The following is a 23,053-nucleotide window of genomic DNA, read 5'->3' as shown; positions in this document are numbered from 1 at the left end:
GTGCTACTATTTCATCCATGGATACATCTTGTCTGGATATTAATTTAGTATCTTGCATGATCCACTGCTTGATAAGATGGCGGATGACTTTCTCCCCAGCAGAACTGAGATGGAAGCCATTTCTGTGCTGAATAGCTGCTATAGTGCTGGAAAGTTCTATTTTTGATGCTGGAGGTAGGCAGCATTCTAAGGTGATGTCAAGATTACTATTTCATGGTGTATAAGCCTGATATAATATAAAACCCCTGGATGTTTAAAAGATTCTTTCCTATTAAAATGCTTTGCAACATTTTAGAAGAAAATCCTTGGAGATTCTTCAAATCACATTTTTAAAATATGTGTGGAAAATTGTCAGACTTCCATAAATGTATTGACTTAATATTAATTAATAATTTTTAGACTATATTTAACAATTTAGTAAAGAAATGTGAATGATTGAAATATAGTAATGATGGTTGGTCATGTTCTCTGAATTTTATATATGTTTATTTCCTTACTCCTGATGCAATTTTATGTAGTATGAAAGTACTATTCCAAATTCTATAATCTAGGAAATTATAAACTATAAACAGACAACAAACAGCTAATTGATTTACCCACAGAATACTATAAAGGAATGTAATAGTGTAAAATAATAATGTATATAACAATGAATGTGTTTAATAAATTTTGAAAATAAAAATATATCAGATTAATATCATTTTATCTACCAGTCATCTGTAACAATAGCTATATATAAGTTCAGGTTTTCTTTTTAGAGAAGAACCTAAATACATATAAATCCACTAGCTACATAAAACTGGGATTATATTTCAACTATACTTCAACAGGATCAAGGAGTACTATTAAAAATCTACTTTCTTCAGTCAGAGTCAGCATCAAATCTCCTATGGAAATTATAGAAGTTCATCTAAAAAAGATAGAAATTCACCCATCTTACATTTTGAAAGTGTTGAATGTGTTTCTTTTTTCACAACTTTAGGCATGGCTAATGTAAACTTAATTAAGTAGTTCACATGTATGAAGAAACATGACATAAGTTTCATACTAGAGCAGTACACTGAGCTAAGTACTATGATTTTTAAGATGAGTAAAGCTGTCCCCTGTCCACTGGAATCTTTTGCTAGGATATGTGAGCAGGGGTTACTCAGTGAATCTGATGGTTATTCATAGAATGGTAATCACATGAATCCTATTTTCATTAGAAACTCCTGAGCTCATACCACATTCAAGTGAATGGAAATATTATTCACATAATATTTTTTTTTTCAAACTTAACTTCTTCTTTGACTACCTCTCTTAAGAATACATCTAAGCAACCGATAATAACCTGAACTCAGGGTGAGGGGCCCATTTTTCTTATGGAATGGGCTGCCTTTACAAAGTTTTTGGACCAAAAAAATGACAGATTTTTCTCTTAAAAACCGTATGTTCTTACATTTTTGATATCTGAAATCATCAGGCTGCCAGAAAAATTCCTAGTCCAATGCCAGACTACCCCACAAAGGTGTCTAACAAAGTCTGTTCTGATCACTGAAGATGTTGAACCAGTCTTGACTTCAAACAGTAGATATTTCCACACTTTAGTGGTATATGACAGCTCTATTCATTCCACAATGTCAAATTCTTTGGTTTTGGCCATTGGGTATTTATGCGTTTCTGGCTAGGGAAGCAGAGAAGTCTAATTTGATTCTGGAGCCAAAAGTTTTTAGGCCCTGTTCCTTTGGAACTTGGACTGGAGGATTTTGGCACTCCACAAAGACTAGGATAGATCAAGTAGTCACACACAACTAACCGACTCAACAGAGCATACTCAGAGAGAAAGATCATGCCTGCACATTGGATCACCATTCTGCAAGGCACACTGACAACACCCTGAATTCAATCACCCTTAAATAAACACACAAGGAAAGCACAGCTCTAACATACCCTCCAGCACTGCTCCCCACTGCTGCCTGATTGGTGTTTGTGCCACAGGCCAGACTGCAGATGTGGCCATTACTGTTGTTCTTACTTATGTCTGTCTGCTGTCTGCTAACAAGCATTCATATGCTTTGGATCATTAAAGTCACAACCTCCTATGCCAATCTATTCCTCTCCATGGGTTTTCTGTAGATTGGAAGGAGAGATGCTATTTCTGCTTATTTTTCTTTCCAATAGGACCTCTGCTCAGGGTCATTTCTGAGCTTGCACCCTTGGCCTCATTGAACATATAAATTGTGTTCCCATTAAGCTTGTTCTTTTTGCCTGATTTATTTCATTTCTGTTGCATGTGAATTTTCAGTGCAAAGCAAGTGAGCTGTGCTGTGGCTGTAATAGACAACAGTGCTGTAGTTTCAGCTCTGTCCTGGTGTCTCTGCTATCTTTGAGACTGCTGTACTTATATCCATGGTAAATGTCTTCTGACAGACTCCAGGTGGTCGGGATTTTTACATTCCAACCCATTTCAGTGTTGGAACTTGTCACTTGAAGCTCTGTGAATTCTCCCCTTTCATCTTACTGTGGCAGATTTGCACATGTTCACTACCTGTACAAGGCCACATATGTCCACTGTTGTGATCAAAGGTGGAGAAACACAAGTTTCTCTCTCTCTCTCTCTTTTTTTTTTTTTTGAGAAAGCACAGAGGACAGTTATTACACAGAAGGAAAGAAAAAAAATTGTCACTTGTAGTATTATGCAGGCTGCCCATCTAAACCCATCATTGCCTGGCACCTACACACTAAGGGCAAGGATCCAGCCAACTTGTGAGTGGGCATCATGCCATTTGAGCAGATGGGCATGGAAGTCGGCAGCCAGTAGACCATGTATGCGTATCAACGGTGGGTGTTGAGGGCACGATTCCCAGAGGAGAATGTCCTAACAGCTGTCTGGCCTGAGCCAACATACTTACGACCAAGGAAAAGTGCCATCCTTCAATCCTGCTGAGTCGGATTAACCTTCAAAACTAAATTTGCTTTTCAGCAGCAGAAGGTGAGCTTTGAGGTCTCTAGAAACCTCAGAGAATAAGTGAAGAAAGCAAACTGGCAAGATGGAATTATTGGGCATTAACTAAAGATGCTGAAAGCATTCGTTCAATGTACTGATTTTAAATAGGGCCTTGATAATCTTAATTTTTGAAAGAGTGTCACAATGATTCAAATTTTTCACTGCTTCTATGTTTATAGAAATTGCCTGCCTTTCACTCAGTGCATTTCCCCCTTTAAATTAAGAAATAAAGATATATGAAAAAGGTATAAATAGATGATACAAATCAAATTGTATGTACATATCTTTGTTAAACTTTTCCTATCATGGACTAAACATAATATATAATGGATCATTTCAAAAATGGGAGTTTCTTCTTCAGTGATTGGATATAAGCTTTTAAGACATGAGAAGTAAAACTTGGTCTGCAACATAAACTCTTTAGGAAGATGAAAGAGTTTTTAAAATTTGAGATGAGCATAAAGCCTGATTCTAATTAGTGAAGAATTTCCTGTAGTTAGACATCATGAAATAAGATTTTTTTCTGCATAAAATAGCCAGATGGTGGTTGGATAGTGGTGTGTGTTACTTGCTATAAGAATGTTTAGAAAATTTTATTAATTCAGGCCATAAATAATTATTTATTTTCTATTTTTCATTATTATGAATATTTATGAGATAATTGTTATCACTGTTTTTGTTGTCTTCAATATTTATTCTTAAAGTATGTCATATGGCTTACAGTTGTGTAGAAAATGTCAATTTTGCTCAAGTGTTCTAGATTTCCACTTGTGGTTTAATAATCTACTCTATGAACTAGATTCTTTTTTTATATATTAATAGAGAAAACATGTATACTATAGGAAGAATGCATGATGATTAAATTATTCTGTTCCCTAATGGTATAAACCATAGCTGTAGCTTCAATAAATTATATACTTCCATCAATAGAATTAAGCTTGTATCTAAGGGCTGAGCTATTAGAAGGTACTATAGAGTTTGAGGAAGAAGAATCTTACAGGGTATCCTTAGGCTACTGGGGCATCACCAGAAAGATATTGTAAGATTATGGTTTGTCCTAGTTATCTATTTTTCTTCCTTACTGATTGAAATAAGCACAATTTCTTTTTCATATGCTCATATCATGATGTGTTGACTTAGTACAGACCTTAAGCATTGGGATCCATTAACTATGGACTGAAATTTTCAACACTGTGATCGAACATAAACTTTCTGTCTTTTAATTAATTTTCTCAGGTATTTCATTGTAGTTGGTGGAAACCTAATACATATGTAGAGCACAATAAGTTGAATTTAAGGAAACAGAGAGTAGAATAGTGGCTACCTTTAGTAGTTGTGGGTGATATGAGAAAAGATGGTTAATGGGAACAGAGGTGCAGTTAGAAAGAAGGAATTGCTTCTAAAATTCTGTAGCACAGTATGTTTACCATGTTTGTCAATAATTAGTTATATATTGCTTAAGCCACTATAGATGATATTGATTATTCCTAATACAAAAATATTAAAAGTATTAAACATAATGGAAAAATCATTCTCATTTGATAATTATACATTAAGTACCTATACTAAAACTTCAAACATTATCTCCAAAATGTTCCATTTATTTTTATTTTTATTTTTTTTGTTTATTTTTATTTATTTATTTGATAGTGACAGAGAGAGAAAGAGACAGATAGAGAGAGAAGAGAGAGAATGGGCGTGCCAGGGCCTCCAGACACTGCAAATGAACTCCAGATGCATGTGCCCCCTTGTGTATCTGGCTAACGTGGGACCTGGGGAACTGAGCCTTGAACCAGGGTCCTTAGGCTTCACAAGCAAGTGCTTAACTGCTAAGCCATCTCTCCAACCCAAAACGTTCCATTTTTAAGATAGTGAAAATTTTGAATATTTAAAAAAATGAAGAGATGGCTTAGTGGTTAAACACTTGTCTGTGAAGACTAAGGACCCCAGTTTGAGGCAAGATTCTACAAGACCCATGTAAGCCAGATACACAAGGGGGCACATGCATCTGGAGATTCTTTGCAGTGGTTGGAGGCCTTGGCATGCCCATTCTCTTTCTCTCTCTCTGCCTCTTTGTCTTTCTTTCAGTCACACTCAAATAAAAAATAAATACAAATAAACAACAACAAAAAATGAGATACAGTATACATTAAAGTTCATGGCTAAACTTAGTGTTCCTACTGAAAAACAATCTAAAATTTAAGACAACACATAAATGTACTTCACATTATTATGTGATATACAACATTATAGAAAATTATACTATGCGGGCCTCTGCAATTTTTGAACCAGTGGTTATTCCTATCTACTGAAAGAATGAATTTGTAATATATCCAGATTCCCCATGAATGGCACCTCTCATTCTGAAAAAGTTCTGGAGGGAAACCTAATCCTGAACATATTAAAAAATTTGAGAGAGTAAAAGGAAATAGTAAATAGTATTCATCAAAAACATGTAAAGTAGCACACTACACACAATTTTTTTATTTAAAATATATTTCTATTTTTATTTATTCATTAGAGACAGGGAGAGAGAGAGAGGGAGAGAGAAAATAGGCATGCCAGGGCCTCTAGCCACTGCAAACAAACACCAGATGCATGTGCTACCATGTGTTTATGGCTTATGTGGGAACTGGAGAATTGAATCTTGGTCTGTAGGCTTCAGAGGCAAGTGCCTTAACTGATAAACCATCTCTCCAGCCCTAATTTTTATTTAAATGTGGAGATTATGAGGCAGTTTGATTTTCATATTGGAGGAACACAAGTGCTCAAGAATAAATAAAGCAAGAAAAGATAGTAAGCAATTGGAATCACCTCACAAGTACGTGTGGCTATCTGGGAGACAAGAAAATGTGGGTAAGGCCAATTTTAACTGAACTGGACTCACCTCAGGGTCATATGTCCTGTAAATGTCACAGATGACAAAGCTAATGAAGCAGAGGATAGTCAGTAAATTGCACATATTCTGATACACTTTAATATGTCCTCAGGAATATTTCTGAATTGTCCCCTTTAATTTTCTGCAGGGGGGGGATTAACCACATTAATAAGGAGCATCATCTTTCTGAATGATGTTATATATACAACCAAAAGAGGATCAAGGACTAGTCACGGGGGTATCTGCTTATAGATGACCACTATGGTGTTTGAATGGTGAAGTTGAATGAGAAGGGAAAGTGTGAACATTGAACTGTTAGTGTATTCTAAAAAGGTTCCAAACAGAATAATTTGTTCTTTGTTTGCTTTATGTCCTATGGAGACTGTTACAAAATAAACTTAAGACATGTTAGAATAATTGCGGACTTGGATAAATTTTTTATATATGTGCATATAATTAAAATTAGAAGATTAAATGCAAGTCTAGTACTCCTATCATAGCTTTATGTTCTTTCCATACAGCTGTTTACCACATGCACATCATTTACATTTATTATTTGTTATTTCTAAACAGCTAAACCATTACAAGTAGAAACAGTACTGGTCATGTATACATATTTTAAAAAAATCACTAACTTTCCTTAATTTCTAATTGCGATAGCTTTAAGACATGGAATTTGGCAAGGGAAATGAAAATTTGAATATAGGACTTGGGATACACCAAAAAAAACTTTGAGAAACTGTGAATATAAAAACTAAACTTAACCACAGATTTATTTCTGCTTTTCATCCAAGTATCCAGGGAGGTTGCTAATGGGAGGTATGCCTCAGAAAATGCACACGTCTGTGAAAATTTTGGATCAAAACTAGTGCTTTTCAAATGATTTTATTTCAATTCTAAGCCACAAGATATAAACTTTCATCAAAAATGGTAATCTATTTAAAATCAGAGCTATGTGGAAGGTTTCATGTTTATGTATAACTTTCATTGTAGACCCTCCTATGCAAGGAAAATAATGTGCCCAAATTCTGTTATTTTTACAGTGTGTAATATATCACATACTAATCCCACTCATCAGCTTCATGTGCTTTAAATAGATAAAAATGAACAAGGAATGAAAGAAAAAAAAAGACCATTTTCAAAAGTGACTTTTTAATTCTTTTTGAAGCAAAAGATCTGAAAAGCTTAATTATGATGCATATTCTAATAAGAACAAAGAGAGATTTAAAAGAAAATGTGCATTGTGCATTGTGAATACTTTATTCTTTCCACTTAACTTTGGAAAGTTACAATACTACAGAACCTGGAAGGGGCAAAACTGGGCCAAAAGAGGAGAGAGGTGTGAGTGCTGATAATGAAGAAAAACACAGACTTGATGTGAAATTATTTCAGCCATATAGATTAATCTGATATTGTTTAAAATAATCCTAATCAGATATCTGTAAGTTTTTCAATGATACTTACAATTTATTTCCATGTATAGAACATGACAGTTCAATCAGAAAATGGCATCACTGAAACACAAAGTTTAAGTTAATAAAGAAGATGAGGTATGAAAACATTGTTTTTGGTTTTCAAATTCAAGATTATCATTAACTCAGATATTTATCATCAAAACTTCATTGCTTCAGAGGCAGAATATAAGATAGAAGAGCAGCTTAAGACATAGCCATATTACCTGAAAAAACAATCTTTAAATGAATCTCTTAGTATATAGGCTAGTGAAATTTAACTCTCAAGATCTTTCTTGGCTAGAAGGTTTTATTATTTATTTATGTTTTAATTATTACTAGTTATGTACACAATATGTATACAGTCATGTTTGTACCTTCATTTGCCTACTCCCTGTCCTCCACCCTTCATAGGGACCCTCCTTGTTGGGGAATGTGGTTTGTGCATTGTGGGGTTAGCCTATTTTTATTTGAAACAGAGAGAGAGTAGGAGAGAGAGAGAGAAAGTCAGAGAGAGAGAATGGTTGTGTCAGGGCCTCTAAACACTGCAAATGAACTCCAAACCACATGTGCCACCTTGTGTATCTGGTTTATGTGGAATCCAGAGAATTGAACATGGGTCCTTAGGCTTTATAGGCAAGTGCCTTAACTGTTGAGCCATCTCTCCAGCCCTGCTAGAAGAGTTTTGAAATAAGTAAATGTAAATATGAACATATCAAGGTAGAGTTGTGAATTTATATTGAAAACAACAGTGCATAATTGATGATTATAAGAACTAACAAAAAAAAAAAAGAAATCTATGAACTTAAACATGTAGGAGACATAAATGCACACACACATACACATACATACCCCATTTCTTTACTATCAGGATCTTGAAAAAAAAAAAAAAGAAAAATCCATTAAAATTGTACTTTAAACCTTCTTCTGAACAAAAGCTTCTGTAGTTGAAAAAAAAAATTACTGAAACAAAGGTGTGCTAAATTACAACTACTCCTTATTGAGAATTCAAACTTCAGTAACTTTAAGCAAATACATTGAAAAGGAAGAGGCCCTAATATGGTATTGCAGATTCTGAAACTTAACATGAAGAAATTCCCATAAGAAAATACAGGTTATTCATATTACACACAGTTAAAAGTTCTGAAATTGTTAAGAAAGAATAGGAATGTCTTAAGCACTTTTTAATTATCATTCTAGTATGCATATTTTATAACAAAACTGCATTTTGACTACTCTTAGAAATTACTTATATGAGCATGCCAACCATGGAAAGGCTTTCTGATGAAACATTGAATGTATCATAAGGACAGCTAATGCTTTAAATCTATTTTTAAATTTTGATTATTTATTTTCTTTTTATTTTACTTATTTGAGAGAGATAGAAAGAGGGAGAGAGAAAAAGAGAGAGAATGGGCACAACAAAGCCTTCAGCCACAGTAAACAAATTGCAGACACATATGCCACCTTGTGCATCTGGCTTATGTGGGCCCTGGGGAATTGAACCTGGGTCCTTTGACTTAGTGGGCAAATGCCTTAATCACTATGCCATCTCTCCAGACCAAGACAGCTAATGCTTTATGCACAACATATGAGGGGTATCCCAAGGTAACTTGGAGAATCAGGTGATATTGATATTTACATAACTGCAGATAATATTAATAAATATTTGTATAAAATTACATAATTTTCTGTTATACATAATATGGTTCAGGGCCATTTTTCCATTCAAACTTATTTGTGAGAATTTTGGTTGACCTCAAGTTTTCTTTGTAATGATTGTCTTAATTAAACATACTACATACAGACAATTTGACATCTCCTAATTTTTCTTGATATCCATCTGAGGCAATTAAGCCACTTTGGAAACATAATTTCTTAAAGCATATGTTTCATTCAGCACAATCTAATTTGGAAGGATAATGTATGTCTTTTCTAATTCTTTACTGAGAAGAGTGTGACAGCAAAAGCCAGGTGATGAAAGTTCTCTTTTTTCAACATCTTCATAACTTGGTTGAACATGATAGATTGGCTAGGTTATTGATTTAAGGGTGATGAGCAATATTTCTTCCCCTAAAGGAATATTAAGATGATTTATAACAGATATGAAACCTGATATCTAGCTTCTCTTATAAGTGTGTGACATTTATAAGTTTGACTCTGTTTATATCTCCACCTTAGAAATGTTCTCTTCTGTCACAGAGAAGACTCAAACTTGTATTCTCCATGACTTTTCTCATTACTGAGAAAGATATAAAATATAATATACAACATATATAATGAATCAAAACAGCTGCATAGTCATATTGTTCTATATTGAAATATAATTGATGACTTTGCTTGATATCCATTTACAAAGTTCCTGAATTGTATCTGAACTTCCATATTTATAAAACAACATAATATTGTTGATGTCTTAATGTTTGGTTAGATCAAATATGTTAACATATGCAAAATCTTAGATAGTTCCTGTAAAATAAGTATTAAATAAATGTTAACATAAGGTATTATCTTTGAGTCATTTGCAAATTAAGTTTAATTGAATGCATGGACCCAGAGGGGCCCTAAGTAGAAAAATAAATACATGCTTAATAAATGACCATTTATCTCTTGATTTCTACTCATGAAAATTTATTTCACAGATTTTAATCATTTCCGTAATATATTTATGTGTTTTCCCCATGTTTTATACCAATTATTGCTTGTATAATTATGTGATTGAAATCTCAGTTTTATTATTCTAAAATAAATTGTGCTCATATCACTAGCAAATGGCCTTGATATGATTTTTCTATGCAACGTTAAAATTTTGCACATAATATTTACAATGACACAGCTAAAATAATTTATTGTTCCTTATCATAAGTAAAAGAGCACAATTTGAATTACTGCCTCAGAGGAGTACTTTCTTCAGGTGATCAAATTGTGGGACACTATGCCCATCAAAACAAATATTGGTAGAACAAAACAGACCATAGAGTTGACCATAGACCATATGTGGCAAATTGACCAGGTGCCCATGATTCAATTTTATGAAGGCATCTTCTTAACATTACTTTCTCTATCATTTGAAGTATTTTACTTCCTGGGAAACAGACTTTTGTTCTGAAACTGGAAATCTAGTGAAGTTTCAAGGAAATGAAATATGAAAGTTTCTCTCATCCATGAACTCTTTCAGCCCAGTATGATGAATATAAGATGTACAGGTTAAAATTTCAGTGGTAATCACACGTCTTAGAATAAAGATCAAGAAGAAGTAAGAAACCCCATGTTTATGTCAGCATAAAATGGATGTTTAGCTATTGACAAGGCTTAAAACCAAAAAAATAAAAATAATTAAAAAAAAAAAGATCACAGTTCAGGAGCTGGGATGTAAAAGAGTAAGTAAAGTGGGGTTGGGATTTCTAGGATTCCTCCCCATTAACTAGTTTTTCTTGTAATATCCTGAGGCATAAAACCTTTTTTAAAATTTTTTAAAATAAATTTAGCATCAAATATGGTTATTCTTTTGAAGTTATTGCTACCACCCATAAAACTCTGTTAAACATATGATGACTCCATAAAATCAAATTTATTTTTCACTTATGTAGTCAAGGGAAGTTTTTTTCAGGAAACTGCAACTTTTTTCCAAGTCTGAAACTATTCTGAGCTTTACAGAGTAAATCAACTTTCTGTGCCTAGATTTGGCTTTTCATGCTTGGTGATTCAGGGTGGATACTCTTCCCAGTTACATCTTCATCCCTCCATAGAAACTAGTTCAATGCTGACTCCCAGCCACTATAAGGAGAAGGAGAGAAGTTAAAAGGGGAAATACTCCCTGATTAATGAATAGCTTTGGTTTTTGCCATAAGCTGGCTGTTGCTCACCTGCCATTGTTCTTAGTTAGTCAAGTGTCAACTCCTAAAACCAAAGTATGCTCAGAAAGACAGTGTAGAAAAAGAGAATGAAATATTACTTCCCCTTCCCTGTCTCTCACATTGTCCTTATTTCCTATACCTAGCAATACGTCGATCCACTTCCTTAAAAAAGACATTGAAAATCCCATCCAACTACAGTAGGCTGTATTGCAAGAATCTCTAGTGATAAATATCTTTTTCTTATAAAGTAACAGTCTCTCTGGAGTATTAAATAATTCATAACTTGAAATAACAATCTTTTGCTCCACTTTAGCAACCAGATACCACACACAATGGTAGAGGCAAAACTAGGTAACTGGGAAAATGTAAGAGTGAATAAGTAAACACACACCACCTCTTCATAAGTAAAAGGGTAAAATGGTAACTGGTATAGAGTCAGTAAACCACACAAGGATTAGTTCTTGCTGGGCAGATCCCGTGAGACCCCACACGGCACATTTCTGGCTCTTCACCCTGTAGGAATATCTGGTATCCATTTTTCTCTAGACTCTGTGACTGCTTTCATGAAACTTTCCCCTAATATTCTCTCAACCATTTCATAGGGTCCCTAAGTGGACAAAAGAGATGATATCCTCAAATATTTAGTCACCTCATAACCCAGTTTTTGTCCAAATATGGGGTTCCAGGATTAACAGAGTCCAGGACTTTTAGATCTGGCTTGTAGTTTCTTTTTTAAAACAATTCCCTAAAAAATCTCCATAGACAATGATCTAATTTCTTCAGTCACTTAAAGTATCAGTAACCAGAGTCAAAGGCTGGAAAGGCCTGCTCATTTCTACTTAAAAGTTTCAGGCATGTTTTATCTCCTCCCTCTCCCCCCGACCCAACCTTTGTGTCTCTGTCTCTCTTTCCTTCATGTAAAACATGAGGAAGTTTTATTAATCAAATCCTTTAGATAAGCACCATTTAATTATGTTTCTTCTTTCTTCTGGTTTACATGGTAGAGTTTCTCCACAATGCTTTTTTGGGAGAAAGAACAGTAAGATTCCTTCTTACTTGGTCAAAGGACACATGCCTTTAAAGGAAGCTATGCAAAATAATCATTGGTTCTAAAAAAGTTGAGCTCACATCATAAACATTACATCCTATCTCAGTTTAAGCTATTTTGTTGCAGTAAAATTACTGTGTTTTGAGTTTTGATCATGAGTTTATCATGCTGAGAATCTGATAAGGAAAACAGATAAATAAAACCAGGCGAGGTATATATTACACTATTATTAATTATTATTATTATTATTATTTTGATTTTCAAGGTAGTTATTCATTCTAGCCCAGGCTGACCTGGGATTCACTATGTAATCTTAGGCTGGCCTTGAACTCCTACCTTCCCTCCTGAGTGCTGTCCTACATGACTCTTGAGAACTTTGAGGACTTCTTAGAAGTTTGAAGGTTGAGTTGATTCCATGACCAGCTATTGATGATTCCTTGAGAACCTTACCACCTGTCTGCCAGCCAGAAGATGATGAAGTCTCTCATTGTATTCACTCTCTGCAGTGATTTGAACTTCCTCACAGCATGGTGATTATTGTTCTCATTGAGTTTCAAGGAGGAAGTGCATAATTTTTTATGCTCTAACTTTTGAAATTATGCAGTGATACTTTTGTCATTTTTTTGACTAAAAAGGCATAAAGGTCTGGTGTGGTAAAAAATTAGAACATAGATCTCATCACTTGGTGGGAGGTAGGTCAATGTGACATGGTAAGAAGTAAATGAGGTTTAAGATATTGTTGCAGCTAGACATGTTGGAATACAGATTTTATTCAACATTTAAAACACTGCCCATTTTATGCATAATTTACTCATCTTTTTGAATTAATGTCATTATGTTTTTTTCATATACACTCTGACTAAATTGTACTCATTTAAATTATTTGCAGTTTTTTAAAGAAAAGTAATGTCATAGTATAAAATGTTAATGTATTTGCAGATTTCCCGGCACAGAAGGAATCATTCACAGCACGTTTTGAAAGATGTTATCCCTCCGCTGGAACAACTGGTAAGTGACTAATTTACTCCAGCACTATGTTATTTGATCTGCAAAATAAGTCATCCCCACTCAGTGGCTTAAAACAACACATATAACTCTCTTAAGTTGTATGAGTCCAGAAGCCAGGCACAGTTTCAGAGTGTCTAGTTAAGCAGTACTCAAAGATTACAACCAAGTTTCCACTCCCAGTGGGGGATTCATATCTTGAAGTTGACTGAAGAAGCATCAGGCTCACTGACAAGCCACAGGAGATTCAGTTCTCCTATGCCAGTGACAGAGGCTGCCATTTGCTAGGCTTTATCTGTCCTGATGGCTGTATTATATATTTTATTTATTTATTTGAGAAAGAGGCAGAGAAAGAGAGAGAGAGAGGCAGAGGGGGAGGGGAGAGAACGGTTACTGCAAATGAATTTCAGACACATGTGCTAACCTGTGCATCTGGCTTAGGTGGGTCCTGGGGAATCAAACCAGGATCCTTTGGCTTTACAGGCAAACGCCTTAATTGCTAAGCCATCTCTCAAGCCCCAGATGGCTGTACTATAAAGTGTCATAGACTGGGTGGCTTATAAACATAAAAAACTTATATGTCATAGTTGGGGATTCTGGAATCCTTATACCAGGGACCAGTTCTGAAGACTACCTTCTTGGTTGGACACTACTTATTTCTCTTTGTATCATAATCTGGCAGAAAGAAGATGACAGAGTTATCAGGGGCCCCTTTCATAAGGGCACTAATCCCATTCATGAAGGTTTCACACACCTGATCTAATCATTTTCCAATAGTACCACCTCCTAAGTGCAGTCATATTGGAAGATAAAATATCAACATATAAACTTTCCTGGGGGGGGGGGGCACAGAAATTTATTCTATGATGTTACTTTTTTATTTTTGATTATTTGTAAGCATGTTATAAACAGATCTACATTTTGATATTTAGTTTTGTTTTCCTTAAATGTTATTTCACTGATTTGTCATTTCTATCAAGACTTCTTTCTCAGTGATGTCAGAGAAGAGAAATTTCCCAAACCCAGCCTATTAGTAGAACCTTCCAAAACCAAAACAGCTTTCCTTTTCCACTGGGCTAGGACCATTGGTAGGAAATATCTCTAGGCTTAGACTAGGTTTCATTTGGATGTTGACTTTTCCCTAAAACCTATCCCATCCGTGCCTTTTGAAGATGTCTCTCAGCACAACCGTGGTGTCCACATGCTTGTATTTGTGCGCAAGCACGCATCACCCTGACCTTCACATGCTTCTTGTTTTGCCTCTGACTCCCCTGTGTCCCACTGACCCACTGATGTCAGTTGTTTTAATTTTATTTCTTTATTTACAAGCAGAGAGATATAGAGAGGAAAGAAACAGAGTGGGCATGGCAGGGCCTCCAGCCACTACAGAGGAACTCCAAACATGTGGGACATTCTGTGTATATGATTTTATTTGGCACTGAGGAATTGAACCCAGGTCAGCCCTTGTAGGCAAGCACCTTAACCGCTGAACCATCTCTCTAGCCTCATGCCTTCTTTTAGACAGAATCTTTGTTATTTAATTTTCCTTGTCAAATTTTTCATAAGCTTCCATTTTTCTATGGAATCAAGTCTATAAACCTCACTCATGGCCCCTGATTTATTTTATTTATTGTCTACTCCCAAATATTTACTCCCCAGCCAGGAACAGTAATGTGATTGAAAGTTTTAGCCTGAAGGAATTTGGATTGTATGTAGCAATTATGGTCTTTTCACCATAGCACACGCTCATGTACTAATTTTTGTTGCTTACTCTTATTTCTTGGGAAATAGACTTGTTCCGTGGCTGGTCTATGAATACCTTGAAGTAAGAGGCCATGACTAATGTTGTCTTTGTTATGTGATACATATGTTGCTTTGAGCACTGGTGTATGTTCATGAAAGATGTTTGTCAACAATAAAATATTAAAAGTTTGTGGAAATAATGGCAGATATTAATAAATTTATACCCAGTATTCAAAGTGAAAACCAATATTTCCAGTATTGTAATTTGATATGTCAATATTTTGGCAACAAATTTATCAATTCTCAATTTATTTTCTATGAGAACTCTTTCTGTGATTTCTCAAATTTGAATTAGGTCACCCTTGCTTAATCTGTCTCCCAAGAGTAGCTTAGACTTGTCTTTCTCCCACATGAATCACACTAAAATTACCTATCTCTTTTTCTGTCTCTCTTACTGAATTATAAACCATATTAAATGAGGGCTACCCCTTATAACTGTTGCATTATTAGCTCTTAATCTAAGTCTAGAATACTGTAACTGTAAGAAAGTAAAGTCTATACAGATAATCATAAATGTATTTCATAAAACTACAACTTGTTGATGTTATAACTATTTAAAGAAAAAAATGTCAAATGTTAAACTGAAAATAGAGCTAAGTGACTATATATACATGCATATATACATACATAAACATGTGTGCAATTATATTTGTGTGATATACTACAGATTAAAATAATTTTTATAAAATATATCTGTGAAATATGAATTTTTAAAATCAAAGTTATTTAAATAAAATCAATTACTACTATTTAATTTTTAACTTAATAGTTATGCTTATATCAAGCATAAGCTAATTTTACAGAAGCCATGGGTTATTCAAAAGTAGTTTTGTTTTTTTTTTTTAAGCTAAGCTTCAGAACACCAAAGTTATTTTTTTTATCTAACATGTGGTGATCAGACTTAACTTTTCAGCCTCAACTCTAACACAAGAGCAAATGTATCACCTTGAAAAGATACTTTGTGAAGTAGTACTAAATACAATCAGAAGCAAAATTGTAAACTTCTGACTTTGTAATCTTTCTAAATTGATTTGTGTGTTTGTGTATCTCTCTCTTTTTCTCTTTCTCTCACAATCTGTCTTTCTTTCTCTCACATACATACCCAAAGACCCTACTTCCATGAACTTTGCATACTATCAGTTAATGTTTATTTCCTAGTCTCAACTTGGGGTTCCCTAAATTCTCTTTCTGAGCACACTTAACTTTGTTCAATCTTATGAACACAGGCAACAGCATTCAACTTCTTTTTCTTACAGTCTGCTATTTGAATGGAATTTTTTTTTACTGTGTTGTTAGTACTTTTAAATATATTTTTAATTTTTATTTTTTTATTTGAGAGAAAGAAAGGGGGAGAGGGAGAGGGAGAGGAAGGAAGGATATGAACCCCAGAGCCTCTAGCCACTGGGAAAAAAAAAAAAAAAAACAACTCTAGATGTATATGGCACTGTGTGCATCTGGCTTATGTGGGTTCTATATACTTGAACCTGGGTCTTTACACTTCACAGGCAAGTGCCTTAACCACTAAATCATCTTTCTAGCCCAATTATTTTATTAAAATGTTTTTTCTAGCATAAGTTATTTAAGCTTGTTTATGATGTTTTCAGATATATTATTTTGTTTCCCTTCCCCTTCCTTCCTTCTTTCCTTCCTTCCTCACACATGTACGCACAATAAATAAATAAATAAATAAATAAGTTTTAAAAATTGCCAGTTTCTTCAAAAGACAAAAATGATGAATTTAAACTACCCATTATTATTCATGAAGACATGAATTTGTTTTAGAACCCTTGAGGTTTTCTTTAATTCTGACTAATTTAACCTGATATCTTTTTAAAATTTTGTATTATTTATTTGTTTTTAGAGACAGAGAGGAAGAGGGAGAAATTGGTGCACCAGGGCCTCAGCCACTGATATTACACTCTAGACTCTTGTGCCACCTAGTGGGCATGTGTGACCTTGCACTTGCCTCACCTTTGTGCATCTGGTTTATGTGGTATCTGGAGGGTTGAACATGGGTCATTAGGCTTCGCAAGCAAGTGCCTTAACCACTAAGCATTCTCTCCAGTTCCTGATATTCTTTTTACTGATACTCATGTACTTTTTCCATAACTGGTATGATTCTATTTTTTCAACCCTCCCTGTTCTCACTATGATTTATGGTTATGTTCCAATTTATCCACAGGTTTCAGGTGGCAGTATTTACCAAGGCATGTAATCATTTATGAAATAATAAACATTAACATCATTTAGAAAAAAATATTTAAACCAGTTTGAGTTGCTGTTATTACTTATTATTACTGTATTACTGCTGTTCTTACCGTATACCCCAATTGGAGCCTGGCTGGCCTGAAATTATAGAAACTGATTCTGACTTGTTTCCCAGTTCAAGATATGGGTTCCTTTCCAATGAGCAGATCTGTCGGCCAATTCAATAGCAGCAGGTTACCCCCCTCCCCCCCCCCATGGTTGTGTGCCACTATTGAACTTGTATGAGCATCATGTCAGGTTGTTTGCTTCTGAATCACTTAGACTTTGAGCTTCTCAGACAGATGTTGGCCACTTTCCCCCAGTAGCTCATTTAGCAACTTCTATCACTAGTCAGACTAACTGTCTGGGGACTGGCTCTCTTCCAGATTCCAGCCACGTCTCTCCATGTAGGTGTCTTCAGCAGTAGGGTCTTACAATTAACCTCTGGTGGGTAATCAAGTGCTCTGATAGAAGTCTGTCTTGTTTTGGGAAGCCTTGTAGGTCTCTATGATCAACAGCTCATTGTGGGTATTAACTGCATCCTGGTACTGGAGTTATAGGCCAGTACCATGGGGAAAAAAAAGAAGAAGAAGAAAAAGAGAGAAAATAGAAAAAAGAGGGAAAGTGAAAAAAAAAATAGAAACAGGAGAAACTTAAGGTTAAGGTTCATTTACCCTCTCCAGGACCTTTTGATTCAGGTGCTCCCCTAAGGTCCTGTTGAGGGTTTAATCTCTTAGTCTTTCTTCCAAGATATAAGATTTTGTGGTACCAGTTGCATTTGGGTTGAGTTTTGTGTCCCCCCACCTTATCCTCCTCTCAAGCCCTACCCTCCCCATTGTCCAGGCCTTGAGATGCCTATTAGATATGTAAGCATCTTGAACTGATCCAGGTTAGGAGCTGCAAATGAGTGAGACCATGCAAAGATTATGTGATTGGGTGATATCATGCAGGAAATTATGTCTATGTTCTTAAATATATGGAGGTAGGCTTTATAACCTAGTTTTGGAGAAGGTTCCATGGGCTGCTGAGAAGAATGTGTATTCTGTAGATTTGGGGTAGAAAGTTCTGTAGATGTCTGTTATGTCTAGTTGATCTATAGTGTTGTTGAGCTCTCTTACTTCCCTGTTTATTTTCTGCTTGGATGATCTATCTATTGATGATAGTGGACTATTGAAATCCCCAACTAGGGTTGTGTTGGTGTTTATTTCTGTTTTGTTACCAAGTAGGTTTTGTTTTGTGAATTGTTGTGCACCTGTGTTTGGTACACAAAGATTGATGACTGTGATATCTTCTTGTTGGATTATTACCTTGATGAGTGCTGCAGTCAGGTTCCAATTGCTTGCAGAAATTGCCCAGCCAAGAGCAGCTTGTGGGGATAAAAAGGTTATTTTGGCTTACAAACTCAAGGGGAAGCTTCATGATGGCAGGAGAAAACAATGGCATGATCATAGGGTGGACGTCACCCCCTGGCCAACATAAGGTGGACAATAGCAATAACCCTGGCAACAACACTCCCTTCAGGAGGTGTTAATTCCCCAATCTCTATCAGCTGGGAACCAAGCATTGGAAACACCTAAGTTTATGGGGAACACCTGAATCAAACCAATACAATAAGTAAGAAGTTGCTTTTTTGATTTGATTTGATGCCTATTTTATCCAATATTAGTATTACAACGCCTGACTGTTTCTTATTTCTGTTTGCTTAGAATATCATTTTCTACCCTTTCACCCTGAGGAGGTATCTGTCTTTATCTGTAAGATAGGTTTCTTGATGAGAGAAGATTGAGACATCCAGTTTTCTGATCCAACCTGTTAACTTGTATCCCTTGATGGGTGAATTAAGGCCATTAATGTTTAGGGTGATAAGTGTGAAATTTGATTTAATCCCTGCCATATTGTGTTGTCTTATGGGGTTTGGTGTTTTCTTGGACTTTGTAGTTTCTTGAGCCTTCTCTAGGTTTGGTTATTATGGTCTGCTTCTTGTAGACACTTGAGATTGGTTGTTTGAGTCTTTGGTGTGGAGAATCCTCTGATGTACTTTTCTGTAGGTTTGGCTTTGTGTTCATATAGTTGTGGAGTTGGTTTTTGTTATGGGAAGTTTCCCTTTCACCATCTATTATGAGGGATACTTTTGCTGGGTAGAGTAGTTTGGGTTGGAAGCCCTAGGTCCTTAGACTTTGCAGTGTTCCCTTCCGTGCCCTTCTGGCTTTCAGGGTTTCCATGGAGAAGTCTGAGGTAATTATGATAGGGTTACCGTTATATGTAATATGTTGTTTCTCTCTTGCTGCTTTTAGGACTTTACTTTCAATATTTAGAATCTTAATGATAACATGTCTTGGTCCAGTCTGTTTAGAGTTCTGTTAGCTTCTTGTATCTTAATGGGACTCTCTTTTGAGAGGGTGGGAAAGTTTTATTCGATAATTTTGTTGAATGAGTTCTCCATGCTTTTGATCTGTATTTCTTCCACTTCTGGTATACCCATGATCCAAATATTGGGACATTTAAGGGTATCCTACAGTTCCCTCATGTTCTGTTCACAAAAAAAAAAAAAAAATTAAACTATTCAAGTGTTTGGACTTGTGAACTGTTTCCTTTGTCTTTTAGTTTTGATGTTCTGTCCTCCACATGACTAACTCTCTTCTCAAGGGCTTCTGGAAAGGTTTGGACTTGTTCAATATGGCTTGTATTTTCTATTGCTTTTTACTGTATAGTATCCAGCTCTCTGTAGAGTTATCATTTCAAGTCATTTTCTGTTCTTAATGCTTCTTGAGATTCATCCTTGCATTTATTTGTCTTCGTGATTTGTCAACTTATTATTGAGGTCCTCTTTCCTTAAGATCATTTAACTCTCTTGAAGTCTCTCTGGTATTTTTCTATTATATCCAATCTAGCAAGGATTGTAAATTCATACAATTATTGGTCTTTTGTTGATTTTCTGCAAGCTTGTATCTTCCTCTTGGGGTTCTGATCCTGTTGTCACTTTTGTGTTTTGATTAGAGACTTCCATTGCGGGACTAGGCAACCTTGTTGGGGTTCCTTCCATTTGATATTTCATGTTGTTCCTTTTGCACTGTGATCTGCCCATCACGGTGTGAGAATATTACTTAATTCAGGAGGAAGCTTTAGTTTACCCTTGAAGAGTCTTCAGTAATTCACTTCTATGTTTGACTAGATTAGGCTTTTGAAGGCAAGGGGGCCTCTCTGCTCAGGCAGGAGGAGTCCTCATGGTCCAATGAGGACTGGAGACCAGTGATAGGGCAGGGAGAGGAGCCTGGAGACTGGAGACTGTGCAGTCTAGGAGGCAGGCGCTGGAGTCAGGGGGAGAGAATGGTGCTGTCCCATTGGTGGGTGGCAGGGTGGGAGAACAGAAAGGGAAGGACCCAGTGGCACAGACTTGGACCTTGTTGCACAGAAGTCAGTGGTGCAGATCTGGTGGCAAGGCAGTGGCAAGGATAAAGAGGAGGAAAAGCTGCAGGAGGGAGGAAGTGAGGAATGACAGCTGGTTGGTGCCAGGAAAGGTGAGCGATGCCTGTCCCTGATCCGAGGAGCCTGTAGGTAGTGCAGGAGTGAACCTGGTCTGTAGTACAGCTGCTGCGTATGGCTGCTTGAGAGGTCTAGTGCTCTAGTAGGCTATCTGAGAGTATGGAAATCCACAGATTCCGTACTGTGCTCCTCTGCACCCTCCCACTGGGGGTCTGCTAGGTCCTGCTGACCCTGGAACCCCACATATCTTGCCTGGTGTTATCTCAGGAGCTGAAGCATGGTTAGATGGATGCCATCTTGACTAGAAGTCATACTTTATTACTTTTAATGTCCATTGCTTTTAACAGTAGTTAATGTATCTCATGAATGTATTTGAGGAAGTAGGGCAAAGAGCATGGCTTAAGTTCAGGTATCTTCTGTTAACATTCCTTGTCAGTAGTTTCATCTGTGCTGTTCAGGGCAAATGTAAACTAAAGCAGAGAAAACTTTATTATATTATTGTAGCGAGCTAAGTATATGGTTATAAGATAGGAAAGGTTATCTGTCAGTCCATAAGAAGTTCTTCCATAGTTCTTTCAAATAGTTCATTCTCATAGTTCATTCCTATACCTTATTCATTTTCAAACTTATTCCTAAAAAGTTGCTCTGTGATGCAAATCTTACTTTCTGTGTCTCATATTTATGAGAACTTTCCAAAGCATTTTTAAAGAATCATGTGTGATTGACTTATCCACTTTTGTTAGCCTATGGAAAATTATACATTAGTTTCAGCCACTTAGGGGCAAAATGATCACTTTATAAAATGAAACCTGCCAATGTGGTGCTTAGCTCCTTATGCCCCATGATCTCTCATTTATATATTCTAGCCAGCTAGCTAACTAGCTATGATTTATCTAATATTTTTGAGGCAGGGTGTCACTGTAGCCTAGAGAGACCTGGAATTCACTCTGCAGCCCTTGAACTCAAGGTGATCCTCCTATCTCCAAGATCCTCCTCCATAATGTTCATATTAAAAGACTTTTGCCACCACAATTGTCTCAGGTATGTTTTATCTCTTACTGGTGCCTCTTTACTTGATTGTGATCAACATGGATAAACAGGAATAATGCATTTCTTTTGAACATTTTCCTCAAAGCATTCCTAATTAGAGTTTAAAAATCTCATGGAAGCAACTGCTCAATTCACTGACAGCTGTGTCATTTTGCCATGTGGCTTGCAAACCCATAGGCTTCCAGTAGAAGCGGCTGAAGTTGTTTTCTGAGAATAGGTGTAATTGCTTAACAAGGCTATGTAGCAACTACTTTAAACATGAAACATAAGGTACATTAACATGTGTTTGCTTCCTGATCTTGTATGCAAGATTCCTGGTTACAATTATTCCTGAGACCCAATTATTTTCAGAGCACTTTTCCTTTTTTCCCTAAAGAAATATTAAAATAAAGCCTGTTTGCAGCATGTTAAATCTTTATCTCGTTTATTTTTATCAAGAGTACAAGGCGTGTGTATGGGTAACCCTGCAGGAGTCAAAGCCTGTGGCAGCTTTTAGAGAATCATCTGTTCCCTCCTGAGCAAGGAGGATTTTGAGGACAGATCTCAGGAAGTTGTCATGGCTCCAGGGCAAAGCAGGCTTTTTGCAGATAAACCTTAAATCATGGATTCTACCTTTTGGAGCCAGATATCATTTTGAAGATTAATTAATACTTCTGAAGGCTTTGGGGATGAAAGGCATTGTAAAGATACAGCACATTCTTATTTTAAAGCAAAGAACAGTCATTTTGGGAGAATAATTCTATTGACTAGGCTGGACTTTCCCTAAATTAAAAAAATAAAATAAAATAAAACATTGCTTTTCATTCTTTTTTTTTTTTTTTTTTTTTTCCACATTAGGGTCTCACTCTAGCTCAGGCTGACCTAGAATTCACTATGTAGTCTCAGGGTGGCTTTGACCTCATGGTGATCCTCCTACCTCTGCTCTCAAGTACTGGGATTAAAGGTATGTGCCATCACACCCAGCTTTTTTTGTTTGTTTGTTTGTTTTTGTTTTCATTCTCATATTTTGGTAAAATATAGTTAGGTTTTCCAAAGTAAGAATATGCTCTCATTCATAGTTCAGAGTGAAAAGTTATGTAATTGATGTAATTGAGGGTTTTTTTTTTTTTTTTTTGAAACTAACTCCAGGTTTTGTGATATTCTTTCCATTTTTGTAAGGGCTACGCTTATCATTGAATATATATACATAGACCACTTTAATCCCATTATAGGAAGTGTGTAAAACTGGGGGCCTCTGAAGAAAAG

The 23,053-nt window shown here is 35.8% G+C and overlaps 1 protein-coding gene across 2 annotated transcripts in view; it reads left to right on the top strand.

Moving 5' to 3' along the window:
- Positions 1–23,053, top strand: part of Arhgap15 (Rho GTPase activating protein 15) — a 671,175-nt gene that overhangs the window by 66,499 nt on the left and 581,623 nt on the right. For both annotated transcript variants that reach the window (XM_004651815.2, XM_045148540.1), the window contains one exon: positions 13,160–13,228. In XM_004651815.2, the coding sequence (XP_004651872.2) occupies positions 13,160–13,228 (69 nt within the window). The remainder of the gene's footprint in view (positions 1–13,159; positions 13,229–23,053) is intronic.

This window comes from Jaculus jaculus, chromosome 4, assembly GCF_020740685.1.
Source record: "Jaculus jaculus isolate mJacJac1 chromosome 4, mJacJac1.mat.Y.cur, whole genome shotgun sequence".
Classification (NCBI taxonomy): Eukaryota; Metazoa; Chordata; class Mammalia; order Rodentia; family Dipodidae; genus Jaculus; species Jaculus jaculus.
The sequence above is the reverse complement of the archived record's forward strand: the minus strand, read 5'-3'. Positions and strand labels throughout refer to the sequence as shown.